The sequence below is a fragment of the Eretmochelys imbricata genome, chromosome 9 (genome assembly GCF_965152235.1).
Source record: "Eretmochelys imbricata isolate rEreImb1 chromosome 9, rEreImb1.hap1, whole genome shotgun sequence".
Lineage (NCBI taxonomy): Eukaryota > Metazoa > Chordata > Testudines > Cheloniidae > Eretmochelys > Eretmochelys imbricata.
This window is the reverse complement of record NC_135580.1, coordinates 76861071-76881148: the sequence shown is the minus strand read 5'-3', so window position 1 is coordinate 76881148 and position 20078 is coordinate 76861071. Positions and strand designations below refer to the sequence as shown.

Here is a 20078-nt window from a genome sequence, read left to right as displayed (position 1 = left end):
TCCCCACCCCCACTCTGCACAGGAGGCTGGCTCCCAGTCAAGAGCAGCTTGGCCAGGGGCAGCTCCATGGGTCGAGAGGTGGGAGCTGCAGTGGAGGACAGCAGGAGATGGGGCACCCCTGCCCCAGAGGCATGCAGCAGCACCCCCTGAGCATGGTGCCTTGGGCAATAGCCCCCCTTGTCCAGCTGGTGGCTCCCTACCTGGCCACCACTGAGTCCCAGCTGCAGAGGTCTGCAATTAATGCTCATTAAAAAGTGTTAATTTTTGAGTTAATCACATGCATTAACTGAGATTAATTGACAGTTCTAGTAAGAACATAAGTGGCCATACTGGTCAGACCAGAATCCGTTTAGCCCAGTATCCTGTCTTTTGACAATGGCTGGTTCCAGGTGCTTCAGAGGGAGTGAACAGAACAGGGCAACTTATTGAGTGATCCATCCCCTGTGGTCTAGTACCACCTTCTACCTGTCAGAGGTTTAGGGACACCTAGAGCATGGTAAGGTTGACTGAGTCCTGGAGCTGAGAGGTGTAAAATGGATGGAGCTAGTGCTGCGCTTTAGGGTCCTGCTCTTAACAAATAGGATGAGCAGGTTGAATGTTCAGTGAGAATTTTTAGGGTTTATCTCTGGGTTTGTGTTTGTAGTCATCTGTGTGCAGGTAAGTTAGGGACAGCCGATGGGCCTCTGGCCATAGGCCCCTCAGTGATACTGATTGGAGTTTCTGTTAAAAGACCCTGTGCAAATACACTTGCCTGTGATGAGAGCATTGCTCAACCCTGCCAGGCCTGTTTGTTCACTGCACTCTCCATTCTGCAACATATGGTCGGTGTTGGCTCTGAGAGGCTGGGTGTGGAACTGTTCATTGAACTTTTCCCCAGGATGTTTGCCCTTCTCAAGTAGGTGACACTACTAAAGCTAGAGATATACTAATCTTGCAGGCACTTGTTGGATTTGTGGGGTGTGAGATTGGCTTGTCATGATAACAGACTGTTCCTTCTCCGAGCCAGTGGAACTGTGTCCATGAGTGCGCTATAAAGGCAAATCAGTTGAAGGAAAGGGCATTGGCCCTGTGCAATACTTTAACCTCTGTGTGCTGTGGAAATGCCTTGGGTTCCTTGTCCCTAGGGCGCTATTCCTATTGGCAGCAGTTGCCCTGTAGCAGTGAGGCTGCCAGCTCATGTTAGGTTTTGACAGAAGATTGTTACTGAGAACAAGTCATTGTGTTAGTTCTGTCCTCCATTTTCACCTCCTTACTCCCTGGGCTGAGTCCAAAGTACTGGGGGTGGGGAGAAGAGTGGCTAACCCTGGCCTGTGGTGCAAAAGCTGGGCCTAGAGCTGCTCTTGTCCTGCAGTTTGACCCTTTTGAAGAGACAGTTCCAGTGTTGCTAACAGCAGTGGTTACTAGAACTTCCAGGAGAAGTGAGATTCTCCCCCCCTCAACCTGCTGGTGTTAAGTAGCACATCCCAGACGACTTGTCAGAGAAAGTCAAATTGACTCAGTGGTTGGCTTGGTTTGCAGTGGGGTTCCCACCTCTGGAATTGAACCAGTAATCACAATGGTGAGTGATTGTTAGAAAGTGTCCCTATATGTGCCATGGGTCCTTCTCAGTGCCTGCAGTTGCAGAAGTTAAGGATAGTGTTGCGCATAACTTTAGCCTCCAATGCTGATGTCTATTGAGCTGTGCTCACTACTTCCTCCATGTGTGGGGTGGGTGGGTACAATTCATCAGACCACATTCACTTCCTGGGAGGGAATTAAGAGTACAGGAGCCAGACTTCAAAACTAACTTTTTTTATTAAGACTTTTAGGTGCCTATAAAGTGATAGAACAAATCCCAGCCCAGGAAGGCAGACCTAGCCCCAAATCCTGTTTGGCAAGAGCAAAGAAGCTTTGAGGATAATGACACTACTGCTGTGCTTCCTACCAAGAAGTCAACTGATAAGAGAAACTGCAATAAGCTTCCCCATATAGGGCATGGTGGGTTCTCTTTCGTGTCATAAACAACCAACATTCAGTTAATCCAGTAGCAGGCTGTGAGACCTGTCTACAGGGATGGAACATGAGGGATGAGTGCAGGTACCTTCCCCTATACAGCTGGCTGGGAGTCGTAAAGGGAGAGAGTAGTAAAGGGATAAATGATGTGATACTGCACAATGAAGGATGTGTCCTCAGTAAATAATATCCACCACATCAGCAGCAGGAAATGCTTAACAGTGAAAGCAGCAGTGCTACACAAGGAGCCTAGCAGAACAATTGTCTGTGTTTGGTGCTAGACCACAGCAAGCATGATTTGAAAACCAGTCCCAAGAGTTACTCCACTGTTAAGTCATGACAGGATACAAGCATATGCCTTATTCTCAAAATCCAGGAAGATGGCTGGACAGACACACATACTGAAGTTCACTGGAGTTACCTCCTCTCTCTTCCCTGGATCCCAACCAACCCATTGTCCTAGAAAGGAGCAGCTCAGGGGAGGGTAGGGGTGGGAAGGATTTCTAGCCATGTCCATAAAAGGGGCTGAAGAGCCTGTTTACCTTCTAGAATGGGGGAAGATGCCAGTGTCAGGCTACAGCAAGTGGCTACCAGACAGGGAGAACGAGTCCATCTCCTATGCAGTAACTGGCCCCACCCATTCTCTTACCACAGAGCACTTGTTCATTTAGGCTCTGGGGAGGTAAGTGCTACTGTGCCCAAGGTACAGGGCCTACTTTAAAGGAAACTCCAGTGGCTAGTGAAGCGGGCAGAGGCAGACAGCAGCTTGGCTGTGCCTTCTGCCAGCTACTTTTTCCCTCCACCCCAGCAAGCAGTAGCTGCTTCATTCGTGTTGTAAAATTTTGAAGTGCATGATGGGTAGGGCAAAAGACATTCAAGACCACACTGGAAAGAAAAAGCCTGCTCTGTGCTTGGCTTAGAATCAGCACCACAGCCCCCTCATCTTGTGCTCTAATTCAGACATGACAGGTTTCAGACATGGTGCATGTATACAGACCCACACTCTTTGGCCTCACACCTCATTGTTGAGATGGACAAGAGCTGCACCCCCTAAGAATCTCCTTTAAAAGAAGCAATCACATATTGGAACAGACACTCACTCCATGGATACACGTCTAGCTAGAGAAGCCACCCTTCATGCCCCAGCATCCTCCATACCCCACTTCTCCATCAACCTCTGCAACGCAGTGCCTGAGTCAGAAAGTGGAGTTTAAAGTCCAGCTCCCTGTCCTGTTGCATCCTTGACTCCATGGTGTAAAAAGCAGGAAGAGGTTGGGTCCATTAGTACAAAGAACAGAGCTGGGATTTGTGGAAGCTGAGGCTCATGGAACCAGTGGGATAGTCACACCTCTACCCGAAGCTGAAACTTGAAGGAAAATCTAGTTTAGTGTCAAATCTCCCCAATGCTGAGGAGAGCAGAGTCTTCTTGCTGTGACCCAATGAATTGCAGGGCAGAGCAGCCATTACTGGGGAGGACCCCATCAGGGACAGTGAACGGTTCTCTCCTTCTGCCTCTGGTAATCTGGAAAGGAAAAGCCAGCATTAGTGAGGCTGATAGAATAGGACAAACAGGAGAGAATGGGCTCAGGTGCTGCTATTTGACTGCAGGCATTGCTCTGTATGGAACAATGTCCTGTCAGTAGTGGGGAAATTGATGCTACTACAGTAAGGGTGACAGGTCTAAGGTCCAGCCTGAATACAACACTCACTGGACTCCTCTCTAGCAGTTGATTTTAATGAGATGGCATGTTTGTTGGCAGCTTAGCCACTTCATTCCTAAATTCCTCCAGCACTCTTGAAAGTAGAGCTAAATCTAGGGATTTGGTGTCCCTTAATTTGTCAACTTGTTCTAGCACTTCCTTTGACACTCCAGTCCAGACACCTGATCTTAACTAAGGTGAGGCACTATCTCACACCACCTTAGAATCATAGAATATCAGGGTTAGAAGGGTTTCAGAGTAACAGCCATGTTAGTCTGTATTCGCAAAAAGAAAAGGAGTACTTGTGGCACCTTAGAGACTAACAATTTATTTGAGCATAAGCTTTTATGAGCTACAGCTCGCTTCATCGGATGCATACTGTGGAAAATACAGAAGATGTTTGTTTTTATACACACAAATCATGAAAAAATGGGTGTTTATCACTACAAAAGGTTTTCTCTCCCCCTACCCCACTCTCCTGCTGGTAATAGCTTATGTAAAGTGATCACTCTCCTTACAATGTGTATGATAATCAAGGTGGGCCATTAGAAGGGACCTCAGGAGGTCATCTAGTCCCAAAGCAGGACCAATCCCCAATTGGTCTTCATGATGGAAGGTTTATGTAAAGAAATCACTTAGCTTCACTGCAGTATCCTCATCCTCTTTAGCTACTCCTTTGATTTCCTGATAGAATTGTTGGGTCCAACACACTCTCTCAGGCATCCTACATCTCAGATTTAAAAAATGTCTTTCTGGTTGTGTCTCTGGCTATTTGCTCTAATTTCCATCCAATAACTGCCATAGTTTGCATCTCTCTGATGGCCTCATTAGGGTTGGATTTCCATTTTCTGAAGGATACTTTTTGGCTCAAATAACCTCTTGAACTTGTCATTTTACCACCTGGGTTTTTTCTTGCATCTTTGCACCTTGGTTGCTTAGCATGCAGTGTCCTAAGGCTTTAAAATTTGCTCATGTTGGTCAGTCTCCTTTTTAAAAAAATCTCCATTCTAAAGAGCCAGCACTATTTGGAATCTTTCCTCCCTTGAGAAAGTTTAAGTGTGTCCACTGTTAGTTATTCAAATTATACCTAGTGAACTAATTCCTGACTTAAGTCTAAAATTGCTGCTTGTGTGCTCTAGAACTACTGTTCCAAGAACCTGTTTAAGCTGGTCAGTTTGTTTAAACTTTGTCTTGCTAGGATGTGACCAGTTTATATGCAGGTGCTTGATGTCACTCTTATTGTTGTATTTGACGAGTGTAAAATCTTGATCAAAGCCACAATAGTTTCTGATCAGGAGCCTGCTAGTCTAACCCTATGTTTGACTCTAGATTTTTAGTATTTGTCTAGCTGGAGTCAGCACAGTCTCTTGCTAGGATGCAAGGCATCAGGCTTCACAATCAGCATTTCAGAAGCAGCTAACAGGCACTTACTGTAGGGGAAGTAACGCACTCGCATGATTATCTCACGGGCAGTCTTCAAGATCTCGACAGCCTGGAAGCAGCAGCAAGGGAGTCAGTAAGTTAACAGATTGGGCTGGCAGAAATTAGTTCAAAGGGGCCTGCCCCAATGCCACCCTTCAAACCCAGCTGGAGGTTCCAACCCCCAGTATACAACTTGCACTGATTACTGCTGCTGCTCCTCTAAGTGCAATGCTTTAACATCCAATCAACTCTTATGCGTCAGGCCTAAACCATGACACACTAAGGAAGGTATAGTGGGCTTCCCTACCCATCCTGTATCAGACTTGTGATGACCAATTCTGTGCTTTTTCCCATTTAGGGTTGCTTACTTCTTTAAATCAAGAATGAGCTCTTACCGAATGATCCTTGTCTGTGAGATTCTTCTATTTTATAGGTGGAGATGGGAGCTATGAGTCAGGAATAGAACTAGGAATAGAGGTCTAAGAGCTTGCCTCCTAGACTTGCTCTACCTAGTGGACAAAGCTGTAAAGTAAATGCCACACTGTAGGTGAGTCCAGGCTGGGGTGATGCTGTGAGGGGGCAGGATCAGCTCCCCTCACTGCATGTCTCCTCCCTCAGTTCCCTTAAACCCCTGTCTCTCTATCAATCTCAGATTGTACAAGCAGTATATGATCCCCTTAGCAGCAGCCAGGGAAGCTCTCACCTTGCTGTGCTCAATGTCCTGGAAATCTACATCGTTAACAGCCAGGACCTGGTCTCCCTCCTGAAGCCCTGCTCTGTGTGCATCTGAGTCAGGGATCACCTGAAAATGGAAGAGAAGAGATAGCCACGTCAGTCAAACCAACGTATCAGATTATGCAGAGCCACCAGTCCACAGTTCTCTCCCCAGCCAGATCAGGTCAGACCCTCAGAGCTCTGTAGTACCAGTCAGCCTCTATATTTCCCCTTCATGTTGTTTACCTCTGCTCCACTCAGAAAACAGCAGGGTGTGGAGTTTGGGTCAGAACGAAGGTTCATTAGAGCTACAGGCCAGGTTGTCCCCAGCTGCTGATCCTTTGGCAGTTCACAGCAATGGGTTCTGGAGCTCCATGCAGTGTTTGAGTTAGCCCCAAATAGGTAAACTCTCTGCTAGTTTAGCTTGTCCAAAAAAATTACTAAATTAGCTAGACAAAGTGGCAGAGAGAATGGCAAAGGGACTGATATACCTTGGAGATGAAGATTCCCAGCTGGGAGGCCTTTCCTCCTCGAATGTTGAAGCCCAGCTGTGAGAAGAAAATAGGATTTATAGTTAAGTGGAATGTGAACTACTGCCAGTTACTGGGACTTCTGCTCCAGTGGCAGCAGAGGAAGACCTTCAGAACCTGCAGCTGTTACCCACGGGGTCAGACAACACCCTGAAGCGTTCAGGGTCTCTATTGGTACCTTTATGGCAACCCTTGCACCCCTGTGAAACATCATCCCCATTTTACAGTGAGGAGTGGAGGTAGAGGTCAGTGGCCCCATTGGGAAGTTAACACCAAGCTTTTCTCAGTCCCAACCCTGTGCTCCAACCACAAGACATCCACTGCTTGGGCAGGATAAGAGTCAGTCATCACCCAAGAAGAGGGCCAGCAGAACTCTCATGCCCTGGCCCCCCAATTTCTAGGGGCAGTTTCAGTTTATTATCTAGGAAACATTTTAACAAGTGATAAAAGCAGGAGAGGGAGTCACCTGGTAGCAGGAGCCCCATTCCCAGGGACAGCAGGTTTGTATAATTTTTGGTGATGCCCAGAACGGGTTCAAGTCCCCCTGTTCCCCTCCCCACAAACTGTCTACAGTTCTGGGAGGGAATTTCAGCACTGGGTGCGGGCTCTAGGCTGGGGGTGCAACACTTACCTCAGGTGGCTCCCAAAAGCAACCCACACACTCCTGTGGTAGCAGCTCCTAGGTAGGGGGGCAGGAGTCTCCTCATGCTGCTGCCTGCAGGCACCACCCCTGCAGTTCCCATTGGCCACAGTTCCAATGGCAGAGTTGGAGCAGAGGCAGCGCGCAGAGACAGCCCCCACTCCCCGGGATGTGCCAGCTGCTTCCAGGAGTGGTGCGCTGCACGGAGCAAGGGCAGACAGGAAGCTGCTTTAGTCTTGCTGCGCTGCTGCTGGCGGTGGCAGGGGCCCTTTTAAATCACTTAGGGGCGGCAGTGGGGGCTGGGAGATGCTCTGGCGGAGGCGTGCAGAAGAAGCCAGGGGAGAGACCAGGCCATGAACATTGGTGGAGCCAACCCCCCGTGCTCTGAATATTCCTGGAGCACGGGCACCATGGGCCCATACAACTCACCACCCCTGCCTCCAAAATGTCTTCCTAAGCATATGCAGAAGAATGATATCCTTCTCAGAGTATGGTGTGGGGTTACCTCCTCCCTCCAACATCTATGTGGACTGGTCTCCAAGCAGGATTTTTCACCTCTCAATGGAATGAGACTGTGATTGTTGCAGGACAAGGGGGTGGAGAGGTGAACCTGAACTATCCCCTTCACTGCTAATAGATTCCCTAGGAAGTGGTAGATGAAGACAGAATGTGTGTGTGACCCATACCTCCCCTCCCTTGAGGCTACCAGACAGTCACACCATGGTGCATTTTGTGCCTTAGAGCCCTGGAGCAAAGCAAACCTGCCACAGCAAAACAAGAACATACTAAAGCAGCAGACTGCACACACTGATGCCAGGCCTCAACCAGCAGGCAACCCTATCTGGGCCTGTAGAAAAGGCTAGGGCTGTGCCCTGAGAGTTCTCACCTGAGCCCCAGGAGGCTTCTTCAGCACAATAGTGCGAGGCAGGTACTGGGTCAACTCATTATTGTAGTCAGGGTGGTAAACTCTCTGCAAAATACAACAGCCACTGTAAGAGACCTGAAAGCAGCAGGGAACATAATCCCCTAAAGGGGCTTTCTGCACCCTAGACAGGAATTCCATGCTATTGCTGCTCAAGATGCACGTTGTGATACCTATGGTATACTGCCAAGTAAAAGTGGTGTGGCTGGTGGCCAGCAGGGATTCCTCATGTCATTGACATCAAGTGCTTATATACAGCTGTAGGAGATCCATCGCAAAGCCAGCTTACACAGAGCAAGGCTACATTATCATCACCCTTCCCTTCCTCCCCAAAATGCACACCATCATTTGCTTGTTACCCCCACTTGGGATATACATGCTTTTCCAGGAAAGGTCTGTCTCATCCTAGGTTTTTGTGCAGCATCCAACACAATGGAGACCTGACTCTGATAGAACAGGGGTGGGCAAACTTTTTGGCCTGAGGGCCACATGCCAGTTGCAAAACTGTATGGAGGGCCGGGTAGGGAAGGCTGTGCCTCCCCAAACAGCCTGGTCCCCACCCCCTGAATGCCCCCCTCAGAACCTCCACCCCATCCAACCACTCCCTGTCCCCTGACTGCCCCCCAGGACCCTTTGCCCCTTATCCAACCCCCCCCCCCGTTCCCCACCCCCTTACCATGCCGCTCAGGGCAGCAGGAGCTCACAGCCACACCACTGCGCTGCCCAGCAGGAGTGCTGCGGGGGAGGGGGAACAGCAGGGGAGGGGACAGCCTCCCTGGCTGGGAGCTCAAGGACCGGGCAGGACGGCCCTGTGGGCCGTAGTTTGCCCACCTCTGTGATAGAGCGTGCATGTGCTACCACGTTACAAGTAGTGTAACAGCCTTTTTCCATCGTGAACAAGCAAGGATCTCTGCTGTCAGATGCAGGCTGTGAGGGGAGGGCAGTGCCAGGCAGAACTCAGCATCAACCTGGATTGTATCACATGTTAAACCACTATATATCAATATTAAAGGATGTGTTGAAGCAGGGGGTTAGACCCTGATTCTTCAGGGCTTTGGCTGGGCCCTAAGAAGACCACATATCTTCTCAGCCAGTTCCTTATAAAAGGCACCATCCCTACCCCAAAAGTTAGGCTTTCTGGTCCACCCAAAAACCCAAAGACCCAGCTGTTTAACTCAGAGGGCGAGGGCCAAATAAAGTTGTAACCTCAGCATCTCCTTTAATGGGCACAACAAAACTTTGTTCGATATGGCACAATTACTGTAGATCAGTGTGTCTAGATGGGGGACCTGGGAGGACAGGAGGACGTGGTTTCTTTTTCATCTAAAACACCTTGGCACAGCATCACTTCCTACACTCTGAAATGTTTGGTTCTTAATTGGCCCAGTAGTCAGGAAATGCTTTAGTCAAGTTTGGAAGAAATGGCTATGGGTGGAACAGGTTCCTTGCATTAGTCAAGGAGGCTGGGTGTGGTAGCCCCAAGCAAGGCAGAGGACTGCCATTTTTACTCAAGGGATGCTCCTGTGATAGCCAGAGCAGGTCAGAAATCCGTGCAAATCCACTCAAACAAGCCCCACCAGCTGCTGCAATTAGGAACTTCATGGTAATAAAGGGGGACTGCAACCACTATATTAAAACAGAAGGGAAGAGGACACCAGGCACACACAGAGGAGCAAGTTTCAAAAGATTATTGGAAGCGTTAAAATGTATCCTTTTAAAAGATTTTTTTCTGTCATTAATTATGCCTGAGGTAACCAGTAAAAATAAACTTTATGATCTTGTTTACTTTTTATGCTTCTTGTTATTTGGATGGAAAGATTAGATTAGGAAGTTTGTGGTTCTAGTGAATTTTGCTTTAGAGTTCTCCTGTACTCAATACTGTGAACATTGCAAAACAAGATTTAAAACAAAACATGACTTTCACTAAATATTTTATTTCATGGAAGGTTCTAGCAACATCAAGTTATGGCTTGTAAGGTAAGTGCTAGTTCAGCTTTCTGATTTATTGGAGGTTTAGCTCTTATTTAGGCCCCTCTCCTGCAATGAGTATGCCTAGATCTCTGTACTAATATGAGCCTCCATTGTTTTTAATTGAGTTCCATGCAGAAGTCCATCTGCTATTGTAGGATGAGGACTTTGAATTACATGCTCCTGGGGCAGAGCACTTGTGGCCTTAGTCATCCGTAAGGCAGAGCAAGTTGTTGGTGTAAAACGAAGCAATATTTGACGAAAAATAGTTGATGCTTACCTTTAAAAAAAGGTTACAGCCAATTCTAACAGCTACTTTCCATCCAATCTGCATCTCAATCTGCCCAACCTGACAAAGGTTTAGTAAATGCTGAGCTAATTTTAAGAGAATCACTGGCACCACCTACAGCTGTAAAGGTTTAGAAGAGATTTCGGAAGACTGCCCCATGGTTAAGCCACGGCAGCTCGCCCAGCACCGAGCTCACAGAGGAACCATTATTCCAGTTCGAGCCCAGCGGAAATACTGCCTCGCTTGTAACGAGTGTCCCCGGGGCCCAGCAGCCCGTTTTTCAGAGCGCTGGGAGCCAAGCACTGACCTCGTGGGGAGGGATCCAGGCCGGCGGGTTCTCATAGGCCGGCAGGAAGACGACAGGATAATCGTCATAGGGGATCCTGCTGTCCATCGCGGGAGCGGCTCTGCAGGGAGAAAGCGCGGCGTCCCGTGAGAGGCTGGACCGCTGAACCCCGAAGCCACCCCCACCCCACGGCCAACCCGCGGCGCTTCCAGCTACGGCGGGGCGAGAGCAGGCTCCTGGCTGCCCCCCGCGCACATCCCGGCCTTAGTCTCAGCCGATGGGGCCCAGCCCGCCGCACCGATGGCGGAGAAGCCCCCTCCAACACCCCGCAGGCCCGCCAGAGGGAGCCCGCCCCTGTACCCCCCTCACCGTCCAGTTTCCTCGCCCCGCACCCCCAGCACGATCATGTGACCGTGACCCACAAAGATCACGTGACGAAGCGGGAGTCTATGACGCTGTCCCTCGGTGCTGCCCCTGGTTACATGTAGGAGCGCGTCTCTTCCCGTACGTGGTGACGTATCGCGTCGTGGCTCTGCCATTGGCGGGCGGGGCGGGTTTGAATGTTGGCGGTTAAAGCTCCAGGACAAGGGGAAGGGTTACTAAGTGGTGGCCGAAGGCTCAGACAGGCGGCGGTTCCTTTCCGCACCAGCTTCCCGCGGCCCTGCTGACTTGGGGCGCCGGGCTTGGGCTGCTGGCGCCTGGTCGTTGTCACGGGGCCTCCGCGAGGGCAGGTATCTCTCCCCCGAACGGCCCGGGACCTCTGCGGCCCGGCCCAGGGCCGGCTTGTTCTCCGGAGCCGCTCAGGCCCGCGGGTGGCGGGATGCGAGCTCTCCCGGCGTTGGCTCGCTCGGGAGCCTGGGCTGCCACCACGGCGTCCCCGTGACCCTCTGAGCGCGGGGCGGGCGGAGCTGGGCAGGGCCTCCCGGTGCAGAGCTCGGCCGTGTCCCCCGCTGGCTTCCCCACGGGGCCTCGCCTCAGCCCCTCGGAGTCAGAGAAACGGGGGTACAGCTAGGAGCAGCGTCCGCCGCCCCGGCTTGGCTGAGCCGCCGCCCCCCCCTCCCCGGGCAGGAGCGGAACAGTCTCCGTGCTGGGAGGCCCCTGCAAGCACCACGGGCCGCTCGCCGTCGCCGCTTGTTCCGCGCTACCCGGCTTGAGGCAATGGAGCCCCGTGCCGCGCCCCCAGGCGCCAGAGCTGCCTGAGTCAGCCCAAGCCTGGGATTGTCATAGACTATCAGGGTTGGAAGGGACCTTAGGAGATCATGTAGTCCAACCCCCTGCTCAAAGCAGGACCAATCCCCAATTTTTGCCCCAGATCCCTAAATGGCCCCCTCAAGGATTGAACTCACAACTCTGGGTTTCACAGGCCAATGCACAAACCACTGAGCTATCCCTCCCTTTGTTGGCTTCCCTCCAATGAGCGTTTTATGAATGGTTTTGAGCTTTCTTCGTGGTCAGTTTGTCACAATTTCTCCGTGGGAAGCTTTGGGGCAGGCAGTGCCATGTCTGTTGATGGTGTGGCATGATGATGCTCTCTTACAGAAGGGGCTCTGTTACTATGGTGACTGGACACGGAACGGGTGCAAGACACTGAGGCTCAGGGAAGTGAAGGTTGTACAGCACATCAGCATCGTTCTGGGAATAGGGAGGCGAAAAGCTGCTCATATCTCTCCAGAGCCTCAGGTGACAAAAATCCTTCTTTCTTCCTGTTAAAACTGATATTTTTATCAGCTGTACTATTTTTTCCTAACAAACAAAAACCTCCTTTCTAACTAAATAGCAAGGGGTGGGGGTTACATTTTTGGGATCCAGGACAATAGCATCTGCTGCAGACACCTACTAGCAGAATATTGATGAGAGATTGCAGCAAAGTCTACAGCAATCCTTGACCAGAAGTGTAGCCACCACCTGCTACTGAGGAGAGAGAACTGGGTCTTTACTACTCCACATGTTCCTAGCTTTAGTGTTTTTGGTCTTTCTGTTGCTGTTCATCCTTTTCCCAAGCATTGAAGCACTTGGAGGAGAGGAAGGTGATCAGGAACAGTCAACATGGATTCACCAAGGGCAAGTCATGCCTGACCAACCTGATTGCCTTCTATGATGAGATAACTGGCTCTGTGGATATGGGGAGAGTGGTGAATGTGATATATCTTGACTTTAGCAAAGCTTTTGACACCGTCTCCCACAGTATTCTTGCCAGCAAGTTAAAAAAGTGGATTGGATGAATACACTATAAGGTGGATAGGAAGCTGGCTAGATTGTCAGGCACAATGGGTAGTGATCAACGGCTCAATGTGTAGTTGGCAGCTGGTATCAAGTGGAGTGCCCCAGGGGTCAGTCCTGGGGCCGGTTTTGTTCAACATCTTTATCGATGATCTGGATGATGGGTTGAATTGCACCCTCGGCAAGTTTGCAGATGACACTAAGATGTGGGGAGAGGTAGATACGCTGGTGGATAGGGATAGGGTCCAGAGTGACCTAGACAAATTGGAGGATTGGGCCAAAAGAAATCTGATGAAGTTCAACAAAGACAAGTGCAGAGTCCTGCATTTAGGAAGGAAGAATCCCATGCACCGCTACTGGCTGGGGACCGACTGGCTAAGCAGCAGTCCTGCAGAAAAGGACCTGGGGTTTACAGTGGACAAGAAGCTGGATATGAGTCAGCAGTGTGTCCTCGTTGCTAAGAAGGCCGACGGCATATTGGGCTGGATTAGTAGGATCATTGCCAGCAGATCAAGGGAAGTGATTATTCCGCTCTATTCGGCACTGGTGAGGCCACACCTGGAGTACTGCATCCAGTTTTGGTCCCTCCGTGCTACAGAAGGGATGTGGACAAATCGGAGAGAGTCCGGCAGAGGGCAACAAAAATGATTCAGGGGCTGGGGCACAAGACTTACAAGGAGAGACTGAGGGAACTGGGGTTATTTAGCATGCAGAAGGGTGAGGGGGGGATTTGATAGCAGCTTTCAACTACCTGAAGGGGGGGTTCCAAAGAGGATGGAGCTAGGCTGTTCTCAGTGGTGGCAGATGACAGAACAAGAAGCAATGATCTCAAGTTGCAGTGGAGGAGGTCTAGGTTGGATATTAGGAAACACTATTTCACTAGGAGGGTGGTAAAGCACTGGAATGGGTTATCTAGGGAGGTGATGGAATCTCCATCCTTAGAGGTTTTTAAGGCCCAGCTTGACAAAGCCTTGGCTGGGCTGATTTAGTTGGTGTTGGTCCTGCTTTGAGCAGGGGTTTGTACTAGATGACCTCCTGAGGTCTCTTCCAACCGTAATATTCTATGATTGTCAGAGTGAAATTACCTGATTCTGGTTAGTTTAAAGGCTAGCCCTGAAATTCTGAGTTGCAGTCATAAAACCAATCAAGTTGTCATTAGTTACTTTGGTCCTTGGAAAAGCTTTGAGCAGCAGAGGCTTTGGAGGTATGTTTATGTGCTTGGGTAGGTGATGCTGCTTCAGGTCTGATTATCATACACATTGTAAGGAGAGTGATCACTTTAGATAAGCTATTACCAGCAGGAGAGTGGGGTGGGAGGAGGTATTTTTTTCATGCTTTGTGTGTATATAAAAAGATTTTCTACACTTTCCACAGTATGCATCCGATGAAGTGAGCTGTAGCTCACGAAAGCTTATGCTCAGATAAATTGGTTAGTCTCTAAGGTGCCACAAGTACTCCTTTTCTTTTTGCAAATACAGACTAACACGGCTGTTACTCTGAAACCTGCTTCAGGTCACTTACAGCAGGCTTTCTTTACAATTCTGAAGGCTTGTCTACATTACAGGTTATGTCAGCATTATGCTGACCTAAGTATTGGTGTGGACAGCACAACATTGCTACCACCTCTCATGGAGGTGGTTTTATTATGCTGATGGGAGAGCTCCCTTCTGTCAGCATAGAGTGTCTTCACCAGATGCACTACGCCACTTCATTGCTTCTCGTGTAAATGAGCTCCAAGTGTCCTAAGATCTAATTTTGAAGTGAAATGTTAAATTATTCAGAAACTGCTAGCTTAGGGTTTCTCACTCTATCTGGGTAATCTTTCTTTGTGCAGTGAATGTGATATAATGGAATCATAGACTCTTTCCAACTTATGCCAGTTGTAAACAAACACCAGTGCAGACTGTGTGGAAGCTGAATGTGTCTTAATGCCCAGAGTGGCTGTCAAGCCTGATAAAGGAAATCCAGCTGATGATACTTACAGTGAGACACACTTAACTCTATGTCTTTGGTTTTTTTAGGGAAGCTATTGTAATCTGAAATGGTGAAAGAGGATGAGAAAGTGATTCCTGTGCGTGTGGTACTCCGCTGCCGCCCCTTGGTCCCCAAAGAGATCAGTGAGGGATGCCAGATGTGTCTATCCTTTGTGCCTGAGGAACCACAGGTAAGTAAATGATGTCTTGACTATGAAGGGTCAAAATCTTTCACTTACTAGAATCACTCTATTGACGTCAGTGGTATTTCTGTAGACTCGCACCATTGTAAATGACCTGAATTTAGTATCGAGTAAATGAACCCATAAACTGCAGTGTATGTGTCACTACCTGCTTTCTCATTTTTCCCACAGGTGATTGTAGGCAATGATAAATCCTTCACATATGATTTTGTGTTTGACCCATCTGCTGAGCAGGAGGAAGTTTTCAATAGATCTGTTGCCCCTCTGATACGGGGCATCTTTAAAGGTGAGAGCCTGTTGGATTGTTCATAGTAACTAAGTGAAATCTCTTTTTAAAAATGCTGTCAGTTGTGGTCAGGGTGGCATTCCAAAGTCAAGTGAAACAGGAAAAGATCCTGTCAAGCCAGGAAAAATCACTTGGTTATCCACTCCGATTTCCCTCACCCACCATACCTTTCCATGTTAATAAAATGCTTTTCTGATTAGAAATCAATCCCAGGCTGAAGTGGTGAGTGCTAAATCCTGCCTATTTACTGCTAGCGTGGTATTCCACTGGGCCACCAAGATGAGTTGTGCAGTCTCACTGGGCTTCACGGAAAGCAAAAATGGATGGACTGACTTAAAACACCAGGATTATGTTAAGATCCTTTATGATTGTTTGTTTGATCTGCAGTCCGACACTTGAATGTTATATGCTTCAACTTTGAGACTGGTTACCTAAGATGTTGTGGGGAGGGGAAGGTTGACAGAGCAGTTAAAAAATTGTTTCTGGCATCTTTAGTCAGAACCATAAAATTAGGCTTAATTAATAAATCTCACCTCATACTTCATAGTCCAGATAAGGCACCTGGTTCTGTTCAGCTTTTTGTTCTTGACTTAGCAGACTATGAACTGTGCATTTATGCTGTGTAAACTGAATGGGTGAGTGGCAATGCTTCTCTGAATTGGAGATTCTAGCTTCTGAGGACACTTCACACGGAAGCATACCAGGATGCTCCAATCTGACAAGGTCTCTTCTTAGATGATCCCATCCTCCTCCTGATTCCAGGCATTCTCTACTTCTTCAGGGTATAATGCTACTGTCTTGGCGTATGGACAGACAGGTTCTGGAAAAACATATTCTATGGGAGGGACTTACACTGCTGATCAAGAGCATGAACCTACTGTTGGAGTCATTCCTCGTGTTATCAAACTGCTCTTTCAGGAAAAAGAACAGAGGCTGGAATGGGAGTTCACCCTGAAAGTCTCTTATTTGGAGGTAAAAGCTATTTACAGTTTCAAAATATCTGGAATTAAAAGCAAACTTTGTAATAAAGTGAGGCTTAAATAGGTCAAATTCTTCAGGCAGCCGGGCTTATTAAAATCGAAGCCTCAGGTCACACACTATGTTGGAGTCTTGGTTGGGACTGAAACCAGATTCCACTAGGCTCCTAGGTTTTTTGTTTTTTTTAAATCATAAAGCCTCCTTCTTGTGGTTATTTAAATAGTCTGGTGTGGGGGTTTTTGTTTTTGTTTTTTTTCCCCTTCTCTTTTTCTTTGGTAACACTCCAGTGAGTAGGGTTGTGGCAGCTGAATCAGGAGAGCTGGTATAAAGGGGAATCTAAAGGACTTTAGAAAGGGACCTATAACTTCTCATGAATGAAAGCCTATGTAGCAGATGGGTGTCCCTTGCCTCTGTTTTTCAGAAGCTGGGAATGAACGGCAGGGGATGGATCACTTGATTACCTGTTCTGTTCATTCTCTCCAGGGCACCTGGCACTAGCCACTGTCAGAAGACAGGATACTGGGTTAGATGGACATTTTGCCCTACTGGGTCAGACCGTTCTTATGGGACTGCATACTTTCCTGATCAGTGTGCAGATCTGGCTACTAAGTCTAACCTTCTATGCGTGCTACCTGGGACACAGTTCCTAGAATGTTCTGTTGTAATCTATAATGGGGATAGGACTACTGCATTTCTTCCTAGAGCAGTGGTTCTCAAACTTATTTGATCAATGCGTTCCCCCCACCCCCCTTTGTGTCTGTAGACGTTTACGCAACAAGTACATATATCACCGCACAGCTCTGAATGCAGAGCGGAAAGCAGCGTCTGTTGGAGGAGTGCCCAGCTCTGAAGGCAGTGTGTGCCAGCAGCAGCACAGAAATAAGGCTGGCAATGTGAAAAGAGAGATTTGTCACTTTTCGCAGTAGACTTAGCGCCCCATTGCCACCTTTGCTTCTGCCACCCTGGTGCTGACAGCCAGAGCCCCGCCACCTCCTGGTGAGGGATTGAGGGAGAGACGGGGGAAGGAGAGCCTGAGCCTGTGTGGTGCGGCTCTGGCTGTCCCCTTTATCCCTGCCTCCTAGGCGTGCACAGCCCTTCTTCATGAGCCCCAGCCACCTGGGGCTGACAGCCAGAGCTCTTTCCTGCCCCCCCCAAAAAGCACACAGCTCTCTCCTCCCTTGACACATTCCCATGCCTCCCTTGGAAGTCCCACCCCATGGTTTGAGAACCGCTGTCTTAGAGAGATTTGCCTCAGATGAGCAAGGAGCATCTCCAGCATCACACTCTTCTCTTTTGGGAATTGGGGTTCTCAGGCTTGTAGAACTTCTGTCATTGAGGAGCCCATGGGGAATGGAGAGTGGGGCACATGTGTAGGAATTTAATTTAATAAAACACAACTCCTACTCACAGGACTGGGGCCAAGTTAAATCTGCATGTTTTAGTGAGTAAGATGTGTGCAATATCTTGCAAAGTTAGCATGGTTCAGCGTAACCCTTTATTGTCCCTCATGCTCCATGCCCGCTTCCGCCTGGACCACTTGTTCTGAGCTTCTGTTCAAATACCTTCAGATCTACAATGAGGATATTCTAGACCTGCTGTCTCCATCTAGAGAACGATCTCAAATCAGCATACGGGAGGACCCCAAAGAAGGCATAAAGGTGCGTTGTTCCCACAGAGGTGAGCACACTGGGAGGTGGGAGAGGTCAGAGTCCAATGTTTCAATCAAACCCAGACACACTTTTGCAATTCATGATCTTGCTGTCTCAGATTCTCGCTCATGCTTCACTCTGGTCACTGATACAAAAGAATGCTGACTTCCAACTCTTTTCTAAATTAAATGTCTGGTGATTCTCAAACCTGCTCTGCGATGACTTCATTAGGATCTAGATTTCAGACCACAGCTAGTTAAAGCTCTCAGTGAACTGATAACATTAACTCAAACCCTGATTTTATTTAAAGTAACACATTACTGCAGTTCCTGAAGCCAAACTTCCTTGCTGCATGCCTTCTCCCAAACTCAAAAGGAGGAAAGCTACAGCAAAATGGCCATGGCAGGCACTGGCTATAGATATGAAACTAAACTGTCCCTAAGTCCCCCAGAGAAGGCCTGAAGTCCATAGATGAGTTTGGGGTACAGTGTAGGGAAAGTTTTGTGCTGCTGTTTCATCCTGCATCTGTTCTGTGGATAAACTAGCTTTTGTCTCCAGGGCTTGTCAATCATACTTCATTAACATTTCCAAATGGTGAGTGGGTTGCTGATTGCCATATTTCCAAAAACCTTGGGCATATGTAGTATCTATGTTCTAGTTGGATGCCTGGAACAAAGGTTCTCTTATGCAGCTTTGTATGCTGGCACCTTCAGAGGATTTGCTTCTGTATTTTAGATGAGGCATGACTCATGTTAGTGGCAGCATACTGGGCTCCTGGATGGCAATTAGATATGCCTATTTATAAGCTGTTAATACAGCTCTTAGTTGGCACAAATTTGGACCCCTTGGTGAGCATTAATCTCTTTCTGGTAAAGTCTGTTAGACTACAGCAGAGTGCAAATGTGTGTTTCTCCTTTGCTAGTTGTGGTCACAGTGGGATGGAAGCAGGGACTTGGTCTGAGACATAAGTACATGTCTGTAATGTAGTAAGTGAAGGCTGAATATTGAGAGGCAAGAAGACGAAACCAGATTCTTCGTTCTTGGCACAGATTGTAGGATTAACAGAACGGGATGTGGCGTGTGCCCAAGATACCGTCCTCTGTCTGGAACAGGGAAACAATTCCAGAACTGTGGCCTCTACAGCTATGAACTCTCAGTCCTCGCGGTCCCATGCAATCTTCACCATTTCAATCGAACAGAGAAAGAAATGTGACAAGTAAGAAAGCGAGAACTCCTTCGGTAACAGTTCTGATTCAACCCTGTCTCTTGTCAGTCTGAGATTTCATACTTGCCTATCAAAAGGTAACCTTTTTAACCATTACTGGTTGACTCTAGAAAAAGTTGCCTCGAAGATATACAGTCACTGGACTCTCCTAATTTCAAAAGCCAGTGGCAGCACTTTGATAAGAAATGCACTCTTAAACCCATTGGATCAGCTCTGATGTGAAATCCCCTACATCCTGCTTGCTGCTCGCATTCTAACCACACATTAGCTGAGGAGTGTAACTTTTCTGTCTGATGTAGGAACAACAGCTTTCGCTGCAAGCTACACCTTGTAGATCTTGCTGGCTCCGAAAGGCAAAAGAAAACCAAGGCTGAGGGGGACCGACTAAAGGAAGGTAAGGAAGCACAATAACTTCAAACAACTTCAGTAGTGCAAGCTTGTGCTCTTCACCTCCGACATTCCTAGAAAGGACAAAATACAGCACACCACTCTGAAATCCTGACCTTAAAGGTGACACATAAAGGAGAGAGACTTGGTTTTGCTGGGCTTTGAGGTATAAGGAGAGCTTGAAAGGTATCTAGTAAAACTTTGTTTGGCTTTTATGTCAGGAATATATCAGGCTTTGTCTTCTGGAATTTGAGGACTGAAGGACTAGCTGGATCATGGCTTCCTAAGTGACTGAAACATATGCAGTTGAGGGGGAAAGCTTTTTGTTCTGATGATCAAACACAGTGTTCAGTTATTTAGCCCAAGTGCATGAAATGCTTTGGGAGAAAAGCTCTCTGAAAGAGTCATATACCTTCAGTTAAGGGCTGATCTTCCATTGCGAATCTCTAAGGAATCCAGCAAAAACAAAGACAAAAAATTTCTTCTCCTTTTTTTTTTAAATCCACTAGAGCAGTGGTTCTCAAACTTATTTGTGTCTGTAGTCCTTTATGCGTCTCTTCCCCAAGTACATATACCGCCACCCAGCTATGAAGGCAGAGTGGAGAGCATGCAGCAGCACAGAAATAAGGGTGGCAATGTGAAAAGTGATATATGTCAATATCACTTTTCACAGCAGACATAGAACCCCATGGCC

The 20078-nt window shown here is 48.1% G+C and overlaps 2 protein-coding genes across 2 annotated transcripts in view; one reads left to right on the top strand and one right to left on the bottom strand.

The window, feature by feature from the left end:
• Window positions 1-1775: 1775 nt before the first annotated feature.
• Window positions 1776-10935, bottom strand: PDZD11 (PDZ domain containing 11). Its single transcript, XM_077827002.1, has 7 exons — window positions 10833-10935; window positions 10485-10584; window positions 7885-7968; window positions 6320-6376; window positions 5818-5916; window positions 5124-5184; window positions 1776-3514 (listed from the first exon to the last, which is right to left on the bottom strand). Exons 1-7 carry the CDS (start codon window positions 10868-10870, stop codon window positions 3474-3476), a joined length of 480 nt encoding a protein of 159 aa, XP_077683128.1. The 5' UTR covers window positions 10871-10935; the 3' UTR covers window positions 1776-3473.
• Window positions 10936-11072: 137 nt separating this feature from the next.
• Window positions 11073-20078, top strand: part of KIF4A (kinesin family member 4A) — a 40409-nt gene continuing 31403 nt past the window's right edge. Inside the window, exons 1-8 of the mRNA XM_077826046.1 lie at window positions 11073-11194; window positions 12003-12143; window positions 14705-14847; window positions 15031-15145; window positions 15927-16117; window positions 17692-17781; window positions 18822-18988; window positions 19297-19391. Coding sequence (XP_077682172.1) covers window positions 14725-14847; window positions 15031-15145; window positions 15927-16117; window positions 17692-17781; window positions 18822-18988; window positions 19297-19391 — 781 coding nt within the window. The 5' untranslated portion in view covers window positions 11073-11194; window positions 12003-12143; window positions 14705-14724. The remainder of the gene's footprint in view (window positions 11195-12002; window positions 12144-14704; window positions 14848-15030; window positions 15146-15926; window positions 16118-17691; window positions 17782-18821; window positions 18989-19296; window positions 19392-20078) is intronic.

Coding starts and splice junctions, on each gene's coding strand:
- PDZD11 (XM_077827002.1), bottom strand. CDS start 10,870: ATGATCGTGCTGGGGGTGCGGGGCGAGGAAACTGGACG. Junction 7,969..10,484: donor CCTGGATCCCTCCCCACGAG/GTCAGTGCTTGG, acceptor TGTATTTTGCAG/AGAGTTTACCACCCTGACTA. Junction 5,185..5,817: donor AGGACATTGAGCACAGCAAG/GTGAGAGCTTCC, acceptor TGCTGCTTCCAG/GCTGTCGAGATCTTGAAGAC.